Genomic DNA, 23,518 nt, shown 5'->3' on the forward strand with positions numbered 1-23,518 from the left:
ATGTTCTATAATTCCTTCCTGCTCCATAATTCAGCTGATCTGAAATATCACTTGATCCAAGACTAAGTGTCCATCTAACACAATAACAAATGGAATATATACATCAGCTAGAAAAGCTGTCATTTAATTTTAAAAAACAAGAATCTAAAGAAATTACTCTTCACACAGCTGTGATTTTAAAAATATGACCTAATTTTTTAATATATAAAAAATAATTATTATATGGGTCTCTATATGGAAGTATGTGTTGTGCAAATTCTAATTGGTCTTAATAATAAAAACCTGGAGTCGGATATCAGGGTAAATGCTGAAAGATCAGAGAAATAAAGGAGTCAGTCATTAGAGAGACCTTTCACCTCTACTGAATCCTCAGACCAAAGGGGGCAAGATCCTGTCTCCACCGAGTCCTCAGACTGAATGGCATCTCTACAAAACCTTAGACTGCACTGAACTCCTGTCTCCTTCTGCCTTATATTCATCTCTCTGCCCAGCCATATCACTCCTGTCTCCACCTTCCTAGTGCTGGGCTTAAAGGCATGGAATCCCAAGTGCTGGGATCCTTTGTGTGAGCTCTGTTTCTCTTATAGACTGGATCAATTTCATGTAGCCCAGGATAGCCTTGAACTAACAGATCTGTCTGCCTCTACCTCCCAAGTCCTGGTATTAAAGGTGTGCACCACCACTGCCTGGCCTCTGGTGGCTTAACTCTGCACTCTGATCTTCAGGCAAGCTTTATCTGTTAAAACACAAACAAAATATCACTACAAGTATGTGAAAATGAGTAGCCGCAGAGGCCAGAAGAGAGTGTCAGATCCTCTGGAGCTGTAGTTACAGGCAGTTGTGAGCTGCACTTATGTGGGTGTTGGGTCCTCTGTAAGAGCAGCCTATACTCGTAGCCACTGAGCCATCTCTCTGGCCCCTGCAGCTTACTAGGACAATAACACTGTTCTATTCACCATTAAGAAAGAGCTGTTTGGTTTGAAGTAACTACTAGATTTGGAAGTATTCTATAACCTCAAATTTTATGTGTCAGTTTTTTAAAAAGACTCACATAGAAACAAACAAAAAGACTTTTAGATTCTTAACTTAAATACTTGCATGACCATTAAACTCAAAACTTCCAGAAAGAGGGAAATTGGTTTGTCAGTGGGTTTGTTTTTGTTTGTTTGTTTGCTTGGGGTTTTTAATTAAGTAACTTGGTCCTTGAAAGGGAGGATGCAGAAATCAAAGGCCTGATTGTGCTGGATCCCTCTTTGTGGTCATTATTCAGCCCGGTTCCCAGCAGGCTGCAGTTGAAAGGAAAAGATCCAAGTTCTGCTTAAAAATCAGACTAAAGAGCTGGCTCAGCACCCTGCTCACATTATGCTGTCTGCATTCACCGCTTTGGTCTTGGGATAGTAAGCTGTATGCAATGACCTCAAGCTTCTGGGATAGTTATAGGAAGCACCCCTCTGACTTGATTATGAGGGGAGGAATATTTTTTCACGGCTTTTGCTTTTCTAGGAGGACTCCCAGAACATCAAGATCCTCAGGTATAAATGGAACTCCGGGAACAATGTCACAAAAGTGAACTATTTTTTCCTACTTCGTTGGGAAAAGGAGAACAAAACTGAGTATTTTTGCTCATATCCCTGACTATTGAGGACTCTCATTCCTAGAGGGACAACGATTGTTTTTCTTCTCTGTCTCAAGATCTGTGAGAGTGATGCGCAATCTATTTGGGAAAAAATATTCGTACAATTTCCCAATCAAAAGATTCCTGGGGAGCTGAGATGCAAAAACATCAAGAGAATGTCAACACTGATCACTAAAAGCAGGGCTTTCTACGATTTAATAGAATCATATTTTTAGTATAATTCTATAGGTGTAATAGAATTATACCTTTTGAGTATAGCAAGAAGCGATTTTGGAGCAGATACTGCAGAAGAATCACAAGTAAAAATTAGACAAGATTATCCTTTTCTCCTTTATAGGTTCACAGGTAGAGAGGGCATGTAGTCCTTGAGGTACAACAACCATGCCTAGCGTCCTGCAATCCGACTTGACTTGGACATAGGAATATACCCAGGACTGCGGCATGGAAAATACGCTAGCCTGCCTGTCGCCCCTCCCCCTCTCCGTTCCCGCGGGATTGGAGTAGCTCTGGGTCGCTGACGCCATCCTCATGCCCCTGGTTTGCATGGAGCATGCGCCTCCTCCTCACTTCCTCTCCAGAAGCTAGTGGAGTAAAGCTACGCCCAGGCCCGCGTCCGCTCGCGCAGGAACTTCAGCACCCGCGGAGCGGACAGCGCCCGCTGCACCTGCTCACCTGCTCTAGGCCCGCTGGAGCATCATCTCCAGGCCAGCACAACTGCAGGCCTCCCAGCTCCTCTCTCTCCCCGCGCTCCGGCTCCTGTCCCTGCCAGCTTCTTACTCCCCTTCTCATTCATAACAAAAGCTACAGCTCAGGGGCCCAGCGCCAAGCTGTTTCCAGCAGAGAGCAGAGGGAGCAAGGAAGAATGGGGTTCCTTTGGACCGGCTCTTGGATACTGGTGTTGGTGCTCAATAGCGGCCCAATACAAGCTTTCCCCAAACCTGAAGGCAGTCAAGGTAAGTGGACATTTCTCTACTTCTGAGCTCTCTTTCATTTGGCCCAGCAAAGGCAAAGCTTGGTGTGACCTATGAGCTCTAAATCGCCTTGCCTAGTTATTCTAATCAGATCTAATCTCTGCATAATGACAGAATCGTTTTGACTTTAGAAAACGAAGGTTAATTTTTCTTCTTCACTTTTTAGATAACGGGGCAATAACATGAGCTGCTTATAAGAATCTTGTTTTGGGAAAGGGAGCAAGTGCCTGTTCTTAAAGTGGCTTGGATTTTTTTTCTAAGATAATCTATTCATTACTCAAGCAGGAATCTGTGATCTCTTTTAATGTGCCAGCAATGATCATCAAAATTTATATTTCTAATTGAAGACTTAATAAGTCAATAATTAGAACTATATGTTAAATTTCTGATCGGAAAACAAAAGTGTGATTACATTTAACTCAGGGAATGCAGTAATATATTAAGCTTACCAACACTGATACTCAACATGAACACAAGTGATAATCTTTGCTAATATAAATTTTATTTCATAACCACCCAGAATTATTTCTCTAAAAGATTTTTCACTGTTTTCATTTTAATGAGAAACATATTTTATCATCCAAACGCACAATTAAATTATATTTTTATGTATTTATTCTAGACAAATCACTGCATAATAGAGAACTAAGTGCAGAAAGACCTTTGAATGAACAGGTGGGTTGGATGTAAAATTGTAACTGCTATGTCGTTTTATTCTCATGATTATTTATTGTAATTACGTTGTGATATCTTAGCCATTTTGAATTTACAAACTCTGGGACATTAATAATAAATTGACAAAAATTAAGGTGAGGAATCTAGTTTCAATAATTGTATGTTCTCACAGTTATGTCCATTAAGTGCTATGTCCATTGAGTTATGTCCATAGAGAGTGCTAGAGTGCCCACATGATGATAGCCCAGCAAGATCAATACTGCATCCACTCTTAGAAGATGGCTTAATTTGCTGACATGTGTGTTGTTTTGTTTGAGACAGAGTCTTGCTGGGTAGCCTACAACCCTTGATCTTCCCACCTCATCCTCTTGATTGCTGGGATTATAGGCACATGCCACACTGCTTGGTTGAAGATTTATTTTTAGTCAATATTACAAGAGAAAGGAATTCATACTTAAAGTGCACCAGTCCTTTGTTTATCTCATTTAATCCTCATAGCAATGCTTTTTACAAACAAAACTAAATCTTCTAGAGATTAAATCATTTGGCTTGTATACTTGGTAAGCTGTGAAACATGGCTTTCAAATGCGGTCTGTCTCCTGTTTGTTTCACAGATTGCTGAGGCAGAGGCAGACAAGATTAAAAAGACAAACCCTCCAGGTAAAAGGAATTCATATTGCTGTTCAGTTAAATAATGTAGGTCATGGGATTCTAAACTAAAATCGATGTCTTGGGCTTGGAACTTTTCTTCCAGAAAGCAAGCCAAGTGAAAGAAATTATTCTTCTGTCGATAACTTGAACCTGCTAAGGGCGATAACAGAAAAGGAAAAACTTGAGAAAGAAAAGCAGTCTATAAGAAGCCCCCCATTTGGTAACACACTGGATGTGGAAGATGTTGATTCAACTAAAAATCGAAAACTGATAGATGAGTATGATTCTACAAAGAGTGGACTGGACCATAAATTTCAAGGTAAATGATTTAAAGGATGCTTTGCTATCTTTTTTTCTCATTTTGAGTTTTTCATTACATACTAAAAAAAGGCCACATACTTATAAAGGTCACAAAATATATCTAATATGCTCATGACCTGTCATGTGTTGGGTCCAAAGCTGAGGTAAAACCAAAACTTACTGATAATATACAAAAAACAGTCTAGAGTCTCTACTTTTCCCTTTAATGTTTTCTTTACTCTGACAGGCATGGTGGGTCATGCCTGTCGTCACAAGTCCATTCTGGGCTACGTAAAATACCAAGTTAACCAGACTCCATTTCAAAAGAGCAATAACAGTGACCATAGTACTGGATTCCTTGCCGATGCTTTGAATTTTTTTAAAACCTGATATCTGTATTTACATTAGTAAATTCATTTTATTATTTTTATTTATTTTAATAACTACTACAAATAAAACATCATTTCTTCAAATAACTAGATCAATAAAATATGCCTTCCCAGTAATGAAATGTCCACTATTTTCTTGTTGGTAGTTTCCACCTCTTGCCTTTGTTCATCTAGCAATTATACATTTAAACTCAGACCTCTCTGGACTATAGACCTATTTCCTCTCTACCTAGCATCTTACCTTGGAAGTGTCAGGTCCACAGAAAACCGAATGGATTCCAGAGTCAACTCATGACCTCTTTCCTCCTCACAGATCCTCTTCAAAAGATCTTTCCTCTTTTTTGCTGCTATTTATCCTTTTTTTTCTTCATGACAGAAATCTAAAATTGAAATAATTCTCTTTTTTTTAACTTCTTCAATCCTAATCTTCCAAAACTGGTTCATTTTGCTTCCCAAATTAGTTCCCATGTTTTACCAACAGAAAAACTACTGTTCTCAGTCACCACTGTCCTTACCCAATACGCAATTGTGTCTCATTTGAACTACAACAAAATATTTTACAGATCTCCCAGCAACTACTACAGTTTTTTTCAGCCTATTCATGATGTGATAACTGGAGTGGACCTCTAATTTCCAAATATAAAATATTGAAATATGTGCATGTCATTCCTTGTAGGGGGTGCTCAATATCAAACTTGAGGCCTCACACATGCTAGGCAGTTAATCATGCTACCACTGAGCTACAACCACAGCTCCTCAGAATTTTTTTTTGACAGTATTTCCTATATTGTCTAAACTGGTCTTAAACTCATAATCCTCCTGCCTCAGTTTTCTGACTTCTGAGATTGCAAACATGTGTGCCACGACGACCAGAATGCCATTAGGTTTTAGTTTTATTTTGTTTTGTTGTTTGAGTGTTTGTTTTTAGCCAAGACCTTGTACGTAGCTCAGGCTAGCCTAGATCATGAGGATCATGTGCTTCTATCTAGATGCTGGGATTATATGGGATGAGCAGAGCATGCCTTCTTTATTTCCCATAAATCTCTTTTAGTAGATTCTCATTTCTTAGGACCAAAACCAAAATCCCTCATATAGTTCCTGTCTTCATAGTTACTGTCAAACACTTCTGGGCTTGTCCAGCATACGTGATCTGATAGACATTTTGCTCCTTGCCATCATTACTCTTCTTGTAGTTTGAACTTTTATATTTCTAATTGTAACCACTTATGATTGCTCTTATCCAAAACTACATTAAAAAGCTCACAAGAACAGAGACATTATAGGGCAGTGCCTGAATAGTCGTTAATTCATTGTATGATTCTATAAATAAGCAAAGAAATGAAAGAACGTGTGAGGGAATCAGTGTACCTCTGTAAATAGAGTATTTTCAATTCTGAAGACCAGTGCTTAGAAGTGAGCACGGGCTTTCTTCTCTGTCTTTATTTTTGTTTCATAGCAATGAGGAGACTTTTAAAGTGCATTATATGTGTTGAGTAGATGGAGGTAATGATTTATGTTCTGCTATTTGGAGAATTTAAATCTTGAATTCTACTTTTTAACCTAAGGTATATTGACCAGAAGCAAATCGACACTAGGCATAACTGCGTAAAAGAAATTAATTTAATTGCTCTGGTTAAACAGAACATTTGGTTTAATAAAGTAATAAAGAGAATGTAGTATTTGTCTGACTTGATTAGCCACACTGGTTGTAGGCACCAACAGAGACACAGATTTGTTTGTGTCTTGAGCGGCTACTTTTTAATTAGTCATTTTACTGCCAGTTTGTAGGCTTAAATCAATAGGGCTGGTCCTCATGTCTTTTGACTTATGCCCAGATCTGCTTTAACCTTACTTGAGATCCTACGGAGACTAAGTCAAGGGTCTTAGAGAGAATGTTTTATGGGTGAAGGTCTAGTTTTCATTCAGAGCCTGCAAATCCTAGAGCCAGCAGGTCTGAACCCACCTAGCATCCGAACAGAGCATCAGAGATGTGCAGGCTCCACCCCCAGAGGTAGAGCGAGGGAGAGGGTCTTTGGCAGGCTATGTCCTCGGACCCAAGACTGCCTTTAAGAAAGCTCCAGATTCAAAATCCTTGCCTGTTTCTCCTTATATGCTTATGCTTGAGGTGACTTTGAGTGTTCAGTAGCAAGAATTTATTGTGGAATTCTCACATGCAGGTTATGATCTAGATAATAAGCTCTGTGCATCCAGGGACCATGCTAAACACAACCATCACTCTACCAGTGTCTGGCAGATATTAAGACTTGAATTCAATTAAACTAAAGAACGAATTCCAAGTGTTAAATGAGGTACTAGGTACAGCCAGCGCTCTACCTCTGGTGTCAGGCACATAGTAAGACTTTAATTTTACTCGAGAAATGAATTCTAGGTATTAAATGAGATAAGGAATACAAGACATAACAGGGAAGATAATGCCAGGCTATAGTCCTTTGATATCTGTATAGAGCATTGTAGCTGCCTAAAGGTTAAAATTTGAGTCTGTGCCGGCTTCTTTCTGAGACTTCACACGGGAAGTATAAAACACTCCTTTGAGCACAGCTGGGAAATCACCTTAAGGTATTCTTCTCATTTTCAAAGAGCGTGGGGAAAACTGATGGAAGGTAAGGGCAGTGGCCAAGTACTTCGCTTTTAACTGCAGCTCTCAAAGTTCCACCGTGGGAGCCCTGAGTTCCTGGCTCAAGAGCCCGCAGTGGCGCAGCAGAGGAGGAAGACATTTCTTCTGCGTTTCCAGCATTCTCCCCATTGGGAAGTAAATGAGCTGAAAAACAGTCGTCTGGGTTTTTTTCCAGCGTCAGCAGGCAGCCAACATTCTTTCCTTCTCAGCTCCTAAGGGAGAAGTGGGGAGGGAAGTGAATTCTTCCTCCTCTGCATAGACGGAAGACTAGTCCCCAGCGCCTGACTTGCAACCCACAAATGGAAAATTCAGACCAAAGTGATAGAGAGGCTGTGCTCCTGAGAAACAGATGAAGAACTCCACTTCCAACCAGACATGAAGGGAACTAATTTTATGATTTTTGTCACTCTGGCACTTGGGTCTCAGAGGGCTTGTGGCTGAACAAGAACACGACCTTTGTGTATGATCACCACCCACCTTTATAAAGCCTGCGTCCAAAAGCAGGAGAGGGTGTCTACCTGAAGCTGCACTACCACCATCCCCACGGTCTAGAAGAAAGGCCATGCCATGGGAGAAATTCCCTGGCCAGATCCCCGAGGGTCTTGGAAGAAAAGGGCAGAATTGAGATGGAAATATGTTATTCTTTCATTGAGGGAAAGTGATAAGGATTATAGTCATAGAGCTGGGTGTTATGGTACATGCATTTAATCTCAGCACTCTGGAGGCAGAAGCAAGCAGTTCTCTGAGAGTTCAAAGCCAGCCTACATAATGATACTCTGTCTCAAAAAATAAAGCATTATTCAAAACATATCTAGCAAGGAATTCTATTTTCATTTTCTCCAGAAAAAAATCACAATTCCTTTAAAAATCTGCCAGGCAGTGGTGGCACACATCTTTAATTCCAGCACGCAGGAGGCAAAAGTGGATCTCTGTAAGTTCGAGGCCAGCCTGGTCTACAGAGTAAGTTCCAGGACAGACAGAGCTGTTACACAGAGAAACCGTGTCTTGAAAAACAAAACAAAAAAATTAAAAATCTAAATCCACTAGGCATAATTGCAATAGTACACTCTTGCACACACTACTGTATGATTCAAAATGTGCATTTACAATCTTATTTCATCTGTTCCTTATAATTCCAAAAAAATCAAATTAAATAAACCCTTACTCATAATTGTTTGTTTTATTGTTTGGGCTTTACAAATGCTAGACAAGCACTCTACCACTGAGCTAAGCACAGAGACCAATGCCCTTATTATTTTGTACAGTGATCCAAGGTCTATAGAGAACAAGAGAAATCACTATGCTAAACCACTGATCTTTCCCATATGCCTCCATATAACAGATTATTAACACTTTGTAAATCAGATCTGATCGATGTGGTATACTCTGTAAAGTGGACCTGTTTAATGTGGTATACTCTGTAAAGCGGACCTGTTCAATGAGGTATGGACTTCTGGGATTCTTGTGTGGATGGACCAAGGCTTCATTGACATTGTCCCCTTTCTCCCTCACATTAGTTGTTTTCATTGTCATCATCGTTGTTCTTGTTGTTTAGAGTTTGAGTTTGCTTTGTTTGAGACAAGGTCTCTCCCTGTTAGCCAAGCCTAGACTCAAACTCATGTCAATCCTCCTGCCTCAGGCTTTCAAGCACTAGGTTTGCAGGCATGAACCATCACACACAGACCCTTTTTCTCACTCAGAATGATCCCTTGCTTTATTCTGAAGTTACGTTAAATGAATTCCCAGGAAAACTAAGGACATATATTCACAGGCTTCTCTGCAAAATTTGCATGATGTTCATGTAGATCTCTCACTTTAATGTTTTTATTCCAAGCTCATAAAAGAAGCTCCCTGTTTTTTGGAGACTGGGGTTTATTATTGTTATTAAGCTTTAACTTTAAGCTTTGTTATGTAGAGGTACTCCAGCAGCCAGGCATGGCAGTACACGACTGTCATTTCAGCCCTCAAGAGGCAGAAGCCGAGGACTGCTGGAAGTTCCAAGTCAGCCAGGGTGACATAGTAGGACACTATCTCTAAATGGATGAATGATAAATGAATAGGTGATAAATATATGTAACAAAAATCTTGAGTATTTCAGAAAGTGTGGGCTATAATATGGTGCATAGAATAGGTGTGTACTCGCCATGTTGTGAAGCTGTGCTTGCTCTGTCTAGATGACCCGGATGGCCTGCATCAACTGGATGGAACCCCTCTAACTGCTGAAGACATTGTCCACAAAATTGCTACCAGGATCTATGAGGAGAACGACAGAGGAGTGTTTGACAAGATTGTTTCTAAACTGCTGAATCTCGGCCTAGTAAGTGGTTTGCAGGAGAGCAAACTCGGTTCTCAGTACACTCTACAGTGTCCTGGGAAGTTGAGCCTCGTAATTCAAGCAACCAAATGTTTATGGGGCACCTACTTTGTACTAGGCTCCCAAGGACTCCCTTGGGTTTATCAGAAGGGCCAGATAAGCACACACACCCATCACACAGGCGGTTTGAGGGTCCTTTGAGCTGTGCAGTTTGCCAGAGAGTGGCGTGTGCCCAGTGGGTAGTAGGGAAAGGCTTCAGAGGAAGAGGTGTTTGGAATGAGCTTAGAAGGAAAGTCAGGCTTTAAGAAGCAGAGGCAGAGGATGTGTGTGGCAAAACCAGAAATAACACGAGCAGAGACTGGCAGTGGATGCTTGAGGAACTCTGAGCGATTGAATCCTCCCTAGTCACGACTTGGCTGCTCAGCCCTGACACAGCCCAGCAGGTTTCTCTGAGGTTCTTAGTCACAAGGATCCTGTAACTGATCATGTGACCTTCAGCTAAAGAGCAGCATCCCTCAGGTGTCTCTCTGAGGAAGCATCCCTTGGATTTCAGCAGGTACTACTGACAGCTTGAATGAATAGCCTACTTCTTCCTGGAGTGCTGGGCAGTCACCACCACAGCCTGCATAAGAAAGGATTGTCTGTTGCAAAGAGAAGTTTCCTTGATTAGGAGTGAAGACTACCCTTATCTGTGGGTATAAAGACAAATATTTGTGTTGTTGTTAGAGATTATGCTGGCTTAGTAAAGTAGTGGTTGTAGATTCTCCTCCAATATCCATGACATCATCTGCACTGAGTAGTTAGCTAGGCTTCCAGCACCAGCGTTTGTTGCTTTGTTGAGCAGGTCTTACATCTGATTAGAGAGCTGTTGGTTACTATGAAGGTATGCATGCCACTACTGTCCCCTTAGGGAAATTGTGCCATGCTGGCATTCATTGCTGTGGCTCACGGGAGTCATAGTTGAGTAGGACTGTTGGAAGCTTGCATGGTGCCTATGTGTTCAACTGGAGTTTACATTTTATCTTAGCCAAAAGGTCAGGAAGTTATTGAACTAGAGTTCAGGTGTTTATTTGTTTAGTTATGTCCAGGAACGGAATAGCAGCTCTATAGCTTTGTCTCTTTATAACAGATCACTGAAAGCCAGGCACACACTCTGGAAGACGAAGTAGCAGAGGCTTTACAAAAATTGATTTCAAAAGAAGCCAACAATTACGAGGAGGCCCTGGATAAACCCACAAGCAGGACCGAGAATCAGGCTGAGGCCCTGTATAAACCCACAAGCAGGACCGAGAATCAGGCTGGAAAAATATCAGAGAAAGTGGTATGTACAAGAGTGTGAAGAATGCATTCCTGTCATGGGCATATGCGTATGTGTGCTTTATGTATCTCTGTACAATTAGTGCCTCACCTGATGCCAAAGAGTATTTGGAAAGTGTCTCATTTTTAGCACACTGGGAACATATCATATGATACAAGTATTTACAGCATCCCAAATGTGCTGGAATCAATGCTCCAAAGCTTTTTTGGTATTCCATCCATTTACATAAATGTTATCATCTATTCCCAGTGCATGTGTATGAACGTCAATGTACATAGAGAGAGAGAAAGATGGGAGGGGTAGATGGATCGATCCTCTGCACAGCAGCCTTACACCCCCAGTCTGATCCTTCCTCTGTGTCAGGCAGCGTTCTTCCGCCTACCCCTTCCCCTTTTCATTGGTTCAGAAGCCTGTTTATCACCTTTCATCTGGGCTTGCAGTTCACTCTTATTTCCCCTTCCTGGGCTCCTCTCTGCATTTTCCTCTTGGAATCAACAAAGCTACCGTGATCTTGGTCTCCTCATTCAGTTCTTTTTCCTGAGAAATGTAGCAATGGAGGGTGTCAGATCCCTTGCCTTGCTTTTGATTTTCCTTCTCCCGAGTACACAGACCTGAAGCTCCCCCTCCCCTTAGCACCTCCAGCATCCTCTGCGATACAAAGCAATGCTATATAGAAAGCTGCACTTCTGTTGTTTGCTTTGGGGTTGGGTTTTCTTGGAAGGTGGTTGTTTGCTGAGTCTCACATGATATGTAAGCTGGCCTCAGCTCAGTGGCAAATATGCCTTCTGACCTTCTATGAACTAGGTTCAAGGCGTGAACTATCACATGCAATATGGTAATGTTTCTGTGGGTTTAGTTTTGTTTTGGTGTGTGCTTGTGTTTCTCTCACATAGTCCAAGCTGGCCTTGAATTTTCTGTGTTCCCAATGTTGTCTTTGAACTCTAGATCAAATCTTCCCAGGTTCCTAAATACTTGGATTACAAATGTGTATCAGCAGGCCTTACAGAGATGCTATTTTACAAGAACCAGAAAATAAGATCGGTTCTGGCCTACTCCAACAAGGCCATACCTCCTAATAGTGTCACTCCCTGGTGATCAAGCATTCAAATCTACGAGCCTACGGTGTCCATTGCTATTCAAACCACCAAACTTTTCATATTCATGGAGGAACAGATATACAGGTCTACGCAAAAGCAGTTGTGACTTCACAACCCTTCACTTGTTACATTTATTCATTTCTAAAACATCCATATGCTTGGCATGTTGTTCATGTCTTCTAAATGCACTAATGCAAACAAAGTGTTCTTTCAGAGTACCATAGGGTGCTAAGAATGCCATGCTAATTTAAAAAGACACAATCTCTCCTCCCACAAAGGTTAAGTTCCAGTGGAAGACGAGATTGTCTCCAAACAGTCATTGTAAAGGCAACTGCATCAAGAGCTTAGAGAAAAGGCACCTGTTCTTCACTCAGGCTGAGAACAGGCTTCCCTAAGGAAGCAATTTGAGCCGAAAACTAAAAGTCAAATAGGATTAACTTGTAAACAGGAGAGGTCACGTGTGTGGGGTATCCAGGCAACTGAAACAAGGGCTTGTGACTGACAGAGAAAGGAGAGCAGTGTCAGGAGACTGGGGAGTAGCCCCAGCCCAGACCACACAGAGCCTCAGTCTTATGTGGAGTCTGATGCCTCCTGTAAAAGCCAAGGGAAAATACTAAAGGGTTTTACCTTCATCTGTTTCCCATTGCTACAAAAGAAGACCTGGGACTAGATAATTTATTAAAAAGAGAAACAGGGACTGGAGGGATGGCTCATCAGTTAAGAGCGCTAAATTCTCCTCCAGAAGACCCAGGTTCAATTCCCAACACCCACATGGTGACTCATGACTCACAACCTTCTGTAACTCCAAACATAGGGGATCCAATGTGTGGCCTCCTCCACCTTTACCAGGCATACACCTGGTACACAGACATACGTGCAAGCAAAACACCCACACACATAAATATAAATAAATCTTTTCTTTAAAAAGGGAAAATAAATGTATTTAGTGCACAGCTTTGAAGGTGAAAAGCCCAAGATGGAATAGTTGAGGCCCTGTGAGATGGGAAATGGGAAGGACAAGCAGGTGTATGTGTAAGAGGGGCAGGGGTACCACTCACCTTTTAACAAGTCTCTCCCACACAGTAGCTAGCCTTGACTATCCCAGTCTTGCAAACAGTGGAGAGACACAGCCTAGTACAGCCACCAGCTGCCCAAGGAGCACCCTTTCCCCTAGAGACTCCTCTCAGGTAAAGCCAGAGCCTTGACTGCAGCTCAGAAAAGAATCCCAGAACAAGTCAGAATGAAGCCAAGTTAACAAACACATTAACTGTTTAGATAGAAAATCATAGGGAAAAAGACAGTGCACACCTACTATATGAGTGCAACGCTCCCTGAAAGTCACATTTGTGTGTCTTTGCCAGGGTTGTGTCTATGACCCTGGGTCTTTTTAAGTCAGGGTGAAAAAAGGATGCAATTTTCATGTTTCATGTTATAAATGAACCACAAGATGCTTTTATGAGGTGTATTATTTAGATTTAGAGATGGGAAAGGGGTATTAAATTGACAAAAATTCTAGCCCTAAGTAATCATTTTTAACCCCCTGTTTGAGAGGTCATTAACATGCCGGTATCTCTGTTGGCAATTTGGGCTTTCTCTGTTGAGTTCCTTGACTCTGCCAGTCAGAAAGTCAAAGCAGATCCCAGTGATGGATTTTCTTCCTCATGTCTTCTGAATTGGCCCTATCTTCTGTCCTGCCTGGGTCCCTCACGAAAGGCCGAGTATAGTTACTTTTCTATCTCTATGATAAAACACTGCTGTAGGCAGAAGCTGCTAGCTTGTTTCCTGGCTGCCCAGACTGTAAATGATCACACAGAAACTATATTAATTTCAATACTGTTTGATCAATAGCTTAAGCATTATTAAGCTATTAAGAAGCATATTTCTAGCTAGCTCTTACTCTTAAATTAACCCATTTCTATTATTTTATATTTTACCACGATGCTCATGGTTTACTGGTAAGGTTCCAGGCGTCTTTACCCTTTGGCAGCTACATGCCATCTCTTTGACTCTGCCTACTCTCTCCTCCTCTATCTGCTTGGAATTCCTACCTTGCCCTATTCTGCACTGCAATTGGCCCAAAGTAGCTTCTTTATTAACCAAAGGTATTCACAGCATACAGAGGGGAGTCCCACATCACTCAATGATCACAGCTACTTACAAAAGAAGAGTTTATTTGGGCTTACAGTTCCAGGGTGTTAAGAGCCCATCACATTACAATGAGGAAACAAGGTGGCAGGCAGGCAGGAAGGCTGGAGCCCAAGGATGCAGGAAGGCACAGAGGCTGGAGCCCAAGGTGGCAGGCAAGCACAGAGGGAGGCTGGAGCCCAAGGTGGCAGCAGGCACAGAGGCTGGAGCAGCAAGCTGAAAGTTCATATCTTAAACCATAAGCAGGTATTCAGATCTCCAAGACTAAAGGAAACATCTCATTCAAACCAACATAAACATTAATCCCTTCCTGAGGGAGGAGCCTACATTAACTTGCTATGTCTCAAAGGCCCTCAAAGATCCTGTCTTCAACACCTTTTCATTGGCATTTGAAATTTCTTTTTTTCTTTATTTTTATTTTATGTCATTGGTATTTTGCCTGCATGGGTGTGTGTATGAAGGCTTCAGATCCCCTGGAACTGGATTTACAGACAGTTGTGAGCTGCCATGTGGGTGTAGAATTGAACCCAGGTCTCTGGAAGAACAGCCAGTCATCTCTCCAGCCCCCGTAATTCAAATTTCAATGTGAATTTTTACAGGAATCAGCCATATCCAAGCCATAGCATAGCAGGAGTATGTGTGTGTATGCATTTGTGTGTGTGGGTATGTTTACATGTAGGCACGTGTCCATGTCAGCACGCATGAATGTGAAGGCCAGAGGACAACCCCGGGTGCTATTTCTCAGGCACCGTCCACCTTGTGCTTTGAAACAGGGTCTCCCACTGACTGGAACTCAGCAAGCAAAGTAAGATAGTTATCATCAAGCCAAAGAAATCTGCCTATTTCCACCTTCCTAGCCCTGGGATTACAAGTGTGTGCCACTGGGATCAACTTTTATTTTGTTATTTTTTTAACATAATTTATTTATTCTTATTTTGTATGCATTAGAACTTTGTCTGCATGTATGTCTGTATGAGGGTGTTGGATCCTGGAGTTACAGACAGTTGCGAGCTGCCATGTGGGTGTTAGGAATTGCACCTGGGTCCTCTGGAAGAACAGTCAGTGCTCTTAACTACTGAGCCGTCTCTCCAATCCCATCAACTTTTATTTTTAATGTGGATTCTGTGATCAAACTGGGACACTTGTGCTCATAAAGCAAGCACTTTACCAACCCAGATTCATCTCTGGCCTCCTTGTAGGAGATTTTAAGCAAAGTCTTTAAAGATCAAATTGCTAGAAAGATACTTCGGTCCACAGGGCATAAGACACTGAACTGAGAAGACCTTTGAGATGAGTGGGATACCAGTTAGAAGAGGGGCGTGAAGGACTGCGTGGACGAATATGGGTTACTGGAGAAAGAGATGTAAAAATTGCCATAAGATTTGAAAGTAAAGCCAACAAGGATGCTGATAGATCAGACATGGAGAAACAAAGGAAAAAGAAAATCTCTTAGATTTTTGTCTAGTCTATCGAACGGCAAGTCAGCTTTCACCAAAATAAGAACAACGATCAGGTCTGGGAAGGGGGAAAAAAATTACGTAATCATCCAGAGACAAAAATCTCCTGGAAGTTCCAAGGTGTTAGTACAGTTACTGATGGACAGTCCGAAAGCTTTCCTGGTTCACCCCACTCCACCCCTATGTGAATTCACACCCCGTGTGAATCAAAGCTCTCTCCTCAGTGAAAGACTCACAGAGGGGAACGTGGCCAAAGCAGAACCATAGAAATCCCCAGTCCAGTCTCTCCTGAGCCACACAAGGGAGCTCCTACCTAGAACCTGCAGGGCCTTGTGAAGGAGGAGGAACCCCGAGGCCATCTGAAAGGAGAGAAGTGACCTGGAGCTGCATTCTTTCTAAACCATCTTTATTTGCTATTGTCCTTTTCCCCCTCACTGAAGACTCCAGCAGCAGCCGTGCATGATGGCTTTGCTAATAGAGAAAATGACGAGACCGTATCTAACACCTTGACCTTGTCGAACGGCTTGGAAAGGAGAACCAACCCCCGCAGTGAAGATGACTTTGAGGAACTCCAGTATTTCCCCAACTTCTATGCATTACTGACGAGCATCGATTCAGGTAACCACCACTTTATGACCGTGAGGAAGGGAAATGAGACAGTAATTCTTGGAAATGTGTGGGTGGTTTTCTTCCTGTTCGTGGTTTCCAAGTGCAGTTCTCTATGACATACACTGTTGGCTGGGAAAAACATTTCACTTTTTTTTTTTTTCAAAAGTGGTGTGCTAGTGTGCTAGTCACGGAAAGGGCAATCAGGAAATGTGGAGTGAGTTTCTGGATAATTTAATCTCGTTAACAGACAGTTCATTTATTTGTTCAGTAAACAGCCACAGAACATCTGCTATGTACAGGTACCCAAATCTGTCACGTGCTGAGATGAATCACTGACCTGCCCTGACCCAGCTCAGTCTTCGCTCTTACTATAGCTGCTTTTTTGTTACCAGACTTTTTAATTTCATTTATTTATTCATTTATTTTGTGTGTGGACATGAGTGCCACAGCGTACATATAAAGATTGGGGAACAATTCGATGAAATCAGTTTTTTCTCTCAACTGCTGTGGGTTGAAAGAATGTGATTTGGGTCATCAGGCCTGGTAGCGAATGCTCTGAGCACCCATGCTGTCTCTCTGGCCCTTCAGCTTTCTCTGATGCTCTGTTCCCATCTTTATTGAGGGGTACTTAATATGTATACCCCTATAATCCTAGATTCCTAGCTCTTTTGGGACTGAGGTAGAAGGATTACCGTGAGCATGGGTCCAGCCTGGTCTATATTGTGAGCTTGAGGCCAGCCTTAGCTACATAACAAGATCCTATCTCACACAATACACACACACACACACACACACAATTGTATACAATAGGCATATAACATGGTGTTTTAGTGTTCATCTGCATTGTGAAATAATCATCATGGTGTGGCCAATGACTGTGCCTATCACCCATACATATAGTTGCTATTGTCTCTTTCTTCTTTTTTATTCTTGTTCTTGTGAGGATATGATCTAGCAGATTTCAAATATGTATCCAATGTTACCAGCCATACTTGCCAAGTTTCACAGACTCCAGACTTCTCACACTACAGAACAGAAACTTGGTACCTTTGACCAGCATCTCCCAGGTTTACCCAGTCCTAGGCAATGACATTCTACTCTGCACTTCAACGACTTAGCTTTTTTAAATTCCACGTGCAGCTGTCTTTCTATAAGCACAGAGGTGTCGGGACCTCCTCTGGATACCAAAATCCACACATAGTCAGGTCCTTTATATAAAATGCTACAAGGCTTGCGTTTGATTACTGTAACACACACAGCCCCTTCACGCACATACGCACAGAGGTGGGGGAGAGAAAGAGAAAGAGATGGCGGAGAGGGAGCTGGAGTAAGAGATAGTATTTTCTTATAATCATTACATATCTTCCCATGGACTTTAAATCATCTCTGATTTACTTACAATGCCTACCACAATGGAAGTGCTATACAAATGGTTGTTAAACTGTATTGCTTGGAGAACAGCGGCAAGAAAATGACCTGTCTATGCTCAGTAAAAACGCAGTCACAGTTTTTCTTTAATATTTTTGATCCTCAGCTAGTTGAATCCATGGATAGTGAAGCCTTGGGTTTGGAACTGAGAGAATGCCGTCTCTGTCTCTGTATCTGGATTGTTTTACCTAGTGTGTTTTCTAGGCACGGTGTCAAAAAGCAAAACATCAAGAGAAAATCCTGCCAGTTATATTAAATCTTGTGCAAAGCCTTCTTTTTCCTCTCTCAGTGGGAGCCTTCTTTGCTCACCTCTAAATTATTCAAGACATTGCTTACTAGACATTTTCTGCTTTGGTTTTCCAGTGAGTTCACATGAGCATGAGATGAAAGAAAGCCCAGAGCCCAAACACATCTGAGAAATTGTTCTTTTGTAAACGCGTCCTCCCCAGTCTCTTCAGTCACCTGTGTACAGAGCTGTCTGTAGGATTTGGCTTCTGTGTGTTTCTGGATAATCTGCAAATGATGAGAATCTTAATCTCTCTGTCACTGTTTAGGCAGGTGCCCCACATTGCCCCAACAGCTTTCCCCATCCCTGCTAAAGCCCTCAAGTGAACAATTGGGTAAATTTTCTGGAGTTGTAATCTGGTTTCTCCATAAAGCTCCACAGAATGCGCTTCCAGCCCCGCAGAATTCTCTTTGTCCTTCAGGTCCAGATATTGGCCAGATGGCACCGGCCTCTCTGCTTGAATCTGCAAGGCTGGGTCTGGAGGATCTGTCTGAGCCATCTTGCCCCATGGGTTGGCAAAATGACCAGCTCAGGATCTGTGTCATTCTAATGAGTCACTTCTCCTCAGTGCAGAGCATCAGCATAATGCTAAATATACCGGCCCACCCTTGAACAAGGGATGACCAAAGTCATTTGTCACGGCTTTTGTAGTATCTTCCTAACTCATCTCCCTAACTCAGCAACCTGTGATGGTTTTGGTATTTTTTAAACTCCACTGTGTGGAATGTTATTTATTTGTTTTATCTTTCAGGTTTGTTTGTTTGTTTGTTTGTTTGTTTTAAGGTGGTGTCTCCTGCAACCCAGGGTGACCTCAAACTATGTCCAAGGATGACCTTAAACTTCTCATCCTCCGGCCTCTAGTTCCCAAAATGCTGAGACTAAAGGCTTGAGTCACCATGCCTGGTTTATTCAGTGCCGGAGTTTAAGCCTTAGGCCTTATATACACTAAGCAGGCACTGTACCAATGGAACTATAATTCCTACCCCAGTAGTGAATTCTTTTCTGTCTATTTTATTACTCTAATATTTCAGATGAAATTAAAGCCCCATGGGAAAGATAACATGCGTTCATTTCTAAAAAGCAGTTTTTTATAGCTATAAGCTGCCCTACATTCCCAATTGTGTCTTAGTTTTTGTTGCTTTTTTAAGTTAAATGTTTGTGCTATTTGTTATAAAAAAAGGGGGAAGATATTTCAACAATTATGCCTTACTTCATAGATTGGCAGTGAAAGATAAAACTATCGCCTATTATTATTATTATTATTATTATTATATTATTATTATTATTTAAATTATTTTGCTTCTCATCAGGGCCGGAGCCCTGATGAGCAGCTAAGAGCAATGAACTCTTCCAAAAGACCCAAGTTCCATTTCCAGCACCCACACTATAGTCACACCCCTCCGTAACTACAGCTCCAGGGGCTTCTCTCACCCTCTTCTGGTCTCTGCAGGAATGCATGCCTGTGGTTCACAAATATATATGAGGGCAAACACCCATGCACCCATAAAGTAATAGAGATAAAATGATTTTAGTTAATTATTTTGTTCTTTTACCATAGAAAAAGAAGCGAAAGAGAAAGAAACCCTGATCACTATCATGAAGACGCTGATCGAGTTTGTGAAAATGATGGTCAAGTATGGCACTATATCTCCAGAAGAAGGCGTTTCCTACCTTGGTGAGCATTCTGCCTTATTTTTACCATGGCTGCGTTCATTGTTCAAAGCGAATTAAGGATCTGGCAATAATCACCTCACTGATTTGATGAATTATGCCGGAACAGCCCAGATCTCCAGGGTAACAGAGTTGCTCGGCTTAATGATGCATGCAGATAAAATTAATTAGACATTCTGGACTTTTCATCTTAATAATTCAGTTTCAAGATAAACCTTCCACATTTTTTATATTAAACCTTATTAGTGCTTTAAAATAATCTCCGGGGAGCAATTTTATTACAATTTAGCCCATTAGCATTTTTTTTTTACTTGTGTTTAGAAGTCTGGGTTAAATCTTGATTTCCCCCTCTGAGTACAGTACTGTATGTGGCAAGCAGAAAGAGTTCTGACTGGGGAAACAGGAACCTTGCTCTGCTGTACTGAGAAAGTCCTGCTCCTTTTTGAGAGGATGGGCGGGTTGAAACAGGCTTCTCTGCAGCTTTGGTGCCTGTCCTGGAACTAGTTCTTGTAGACCAGTCTGGCCTCGAACTCACGGAAATCCACCTGTCTCTGTCTTCCAAGTGCTGGGATTAAAGGCATGTACTACCACTGCCTGGCAAGGCTTCGCTTCTTCTGTCTGTTAAATGAAGGACGAAACAACTCTCAGGTCACACTCAATCACTGGCAGAAGTCAAGGCAGGAACTTAAGGCAGGAGCCGATGCAGAGGCCTTGTAGTAGTGCTGCTTACTGGCTTACTGGCTTGCTCAGTCTGCTTTCGTACAGCACCCAGTACCATTAACCCAGGGGTGAGACCGTTCACAGTGATCCGGGCACTTCCATGTCAATCATCAGTCAAGAAAAGGCACCACAGGCCAATCTGTTGGGGGCATTTTTGCAACGGAGGTTCCCTCTTCCTAAATGACTCTAGCTTGTATCAAGTTGACATAAAACTAGCCAGCACATACATGGTGTACATACAGGCAAACAGGCAAAATATTCATACACGTACATACTTAAACCTTTGAAAAGGTTAAAATGAGTTGTGTAATGCAAGTACTCAATTGTTTTGATTTTTTTGTTTTTTTTTAATTGTTTTGGTTTTTAAGAGCTTTCGTTTCCCTGAGTACTTTTCAACACCCATGAGCTTTGGGCAAAGAGAAACAAATAGATGTAGAAATGCCACTCTGGTCAGCATGATCCAAAATTATTCAGCATGAACCCTGGGTTTTACTACATAGAAACAGTTTTACTAGTTGTATTTTTATTATAAAAAAAAGAGAGCATATTTCTTGTTTTTTAAAAAAAAGTCATTCAAGGCAAAAAAAGAAAAGGAAAAAATGCAAAAGAAAGTTAAAATGACTCCTGATACTAATCCCCTCACAACATTTTGATTTACAGTCTTCTAGATGTCTTGTCTGTGTAGGTATGTATGTGAGTCTACTTATTCTCTTTGTCTTAAAAAGAAATGTGTTCAGATTACAGTTGGTGTTGTCCAACCAACTCAATGCCTCTAACACCGTGATTCTCAACCTTCCTAATGCTGCAACCCTTTGATACAGTCCCTCCTGTTGTGGTGACCCCCCCCAACCATAAAATTATTTTGTTGTAATTTTGCTACTGTTATGAATTGTAATGTGCTTTCTGTCTTAGGCAATTCCTATAAATGGGGTTGTTTGACCCCGAAGGGGTCATGATCCACAGGTTGAGAAACTCTACGGTTACACAATGCAATATAAATATTTGATATACAGGATATTCAATATGTGACCCCAAATGGGTCACAACCCACAGGTTCTAATAGTAGAGCAGGCATTGTTCAGGACAATGTCAAGCATGTGACTTGGGAAGTCTGTGCTGTCATTTCTCCTGTGGAAGTAGGTCAAAGACACTGCAGAGGCTTCTGTGTAAGCAGCTATTCCTGCTGCTACCTGAAGCTAAGTGTCTACATGGTAACTACTAACCACAAGTTGCTACTTAAGTGGGAAGTCATTAAAATTAAGTGCTTACTGGCTAAGCCAGTTGGCCAGGCATGGTGGCTCGAGCCTGTAATCCCAGCACCAGGGATGATAGCGTTAGGAGGATTAAATAGGAGTTGGAAGCCAGCCTTGCTTGGCTTCAGAGAAAGTCTCAGGTCAGCCTAGGGTAGAATAGACTCTGCTTAAAGGACATTAAAAGTAAAAATGAATAAATAAAAATCTAAGACAGGAGTTATGGCACACACCCATAATCACCACATATGGGAGTGAACGTTTAATATCATTTCTCAGGAAATTAAAGCATATTTCTTCTCTTCTTTCTAGAAAACTTGGATGAAACAATTGCTCTGCAGACCAAGAACAAGCTGGAAAGAAACAGCACTGACAGCAAAAGCAAGCTTTCCCCAGGTAGTGAGCTTCTGTAAACATTAACAGAGCATTATAGATCTCAAAACATTTTAAAATCACAACTTCAAACATAGTAATAACCACATGTAACCTTGACTACTTCGGAGTCTGTCATAACAGAGAATTCGTACCGCCAAAAGCATGGGAAAGTTCTTTCATTTGGGGTCTTCTTTGTTGTTTTTTCTTGGGTTGAGAATTGAACACAGAAGCCTCAGTGTGGAAAGCAAGTGTTCTGCCATAGACCACACCTCTAGTGCTAAAAAAAAAAAAAAGTTATGTAGGTATGTAATAAACACTCTTTGGGGTAGTTGATTACAAAACAGTGAATCCTCTATTAAAGCCTCCATTTGTAGCCAGGCCGTGGTGGTGCACACCTTTAATCCCAGCACTAGAAGGCAGAGGCAGGCGGATTTTTGTGAGTTCAAGGCGAGCCTGGTCTACAAGAGCTAATTCCAGGACAGGCTCCAAAGCTATAGAGGAAACCCTGTCTTGAAAAACTAAAACTAAAACTAAAAACAAAACAAAAAAAGCCTCCATTTGTGTCTCTTTCTTAACACTTCTTGAGACCACCATCCCAGGCTATCTGTCCTTCCCCACTGCCCCCACATCTCTTCTCCATGGTCCCACCCCAGATCATCTCACCCCTCGGGGATCCTCTGTGCTCCTCCACAATATGCTCCTTTTCTGTTTCTCTTCCACCCACAACCCTGCTCTGCCCAGCAAACAGCATAGAACTGAGCTGTGTGAAGAATTTTCCTCTCAAGGGGGCAGGGACAAAAAGAAAAGATTGCAGGCTCTGGATTTTTATGGTTTAATCATTTTCCCCCAGCACAGATATTATATACATGTTGGCAATGCTGTACCCTTTAAGATGATGCTTTCATGCAGAGTTTTTTAATTGGTCTTGTTACTAGGGCTCAAAGGCAGGCCTGCATGCTTGCTAGGCAGGCATGCTACCTCTCATGTTTAGCCTTCAAATGGGATGGAGATATATATATATATATATATATATATATATATATATATATATATATATATAGTGTGTGTGTGTGTGTGTAGAAACCAGAAGTCAACATCAAGTGGCATCCTTATTGCTTTTCATTTCATTTATTAAGACATGATCTTTAACTGAACCTGGAGCTCATATATTTGGCTACATTAACTGGCCAGCAAGTCCAGAAATCCCCCTGTATTTGCCTCTCCAGTGCCAGGAACTCAAGAGGTCAGAGACAGCAAGAGGGTTGGTAGTTCAAGGCCAAACTAGACTACATGAGATCTTGTCTCAAAAAAGAAATTAATGTTATTTTAACCAAGACCTATATAGCACATCCCGGATGACTGTCAACACTACTAAATTAGAATAAATATGACTGAGGGTATAACTCAGTGGTAGAGCACTTACCTAGCATTCATGAGGCTCTGGGTTTGATCACCAGCCAAAGTCCTCCTCAGAGAGGGAGGGAAGGAAGGAGGGAGGGAAGTCAGACAAATAACCAGCTTTGATTGTACATGCCAGCTATTCTGAAGACTGATGCAGGAGGATTGCTTGAGCTAGGAGTTCAAGGACAAC

General features: G+C 41.6%; 1 protein-coding gene across 1 annotated transcript in view; it reads left to right on the forward strand.

Annotated features, from left to right (window-relative positions):
* The first annotated feature begins 2,190 nt into the window (after positions 1 to 2,190).
* The window catches only part of Scg3 (secretogranin III), a 35,877-nt gene continuing 14,549 nt past the window's right edge, over positions 2,191 to 23,518 (forward strand). Inside the window, exons 1-9 of the mRNA XM_041679617.1 lie at positions 2,191 to 2,589; positions 3,230 to 3,282; positions 3,897 to 3,942; positions 4,037 to 4,252; positions 9,432 to 9,574; positions 10,701 to 10,892; positions 16,029 to 16,206; positions 19,470 to 19,586; positions 21,865 to 21,948. Coding sequence (XP_041535551.1) covers positions 2,499 to 2,589; positions 3,230 to 3,282; positions 3,897 to 3,942; positions 4,037 to 4,252; positions 9,432 to 9,574; positions 10,701 to 10,892; positions 16,029 to 16,206; positions 19,470 to 19,586; positions 21,865 to 21,948 — 1,120 coding nt within the window. The 5' untranslated portion in view covers positions 2,191 to 2,498. The remainder of the gene's footprint in view (positions 2,590 to 3,229; positions 3,283 to 3,896; positions 3,943 to 4,036; positions 4,253 to 9,431; positions 9,575 to 10,700; positions 10,893 to 16,028; positions 16,207 to 19,469; positions 19,587 to 21,864; positions 21,949 to 23,518) is intronic.

Source organism: Microtus oregoni, unplaced genomic scaffold (assembly GCF_018167655.1).
Source record: "Microtus oregoni isolate MIOR12 unplaced genomic scaffold, Mior012 000032F_ref0000030, whole genome shotgun sequence".
Taxonomy (NCBI): domain Eukaryota; kingdom Metazoa; phylum Chordata; class Mammalia; order Rodentia; family Cricetidae; genus Microtus; species Microtus oregoni.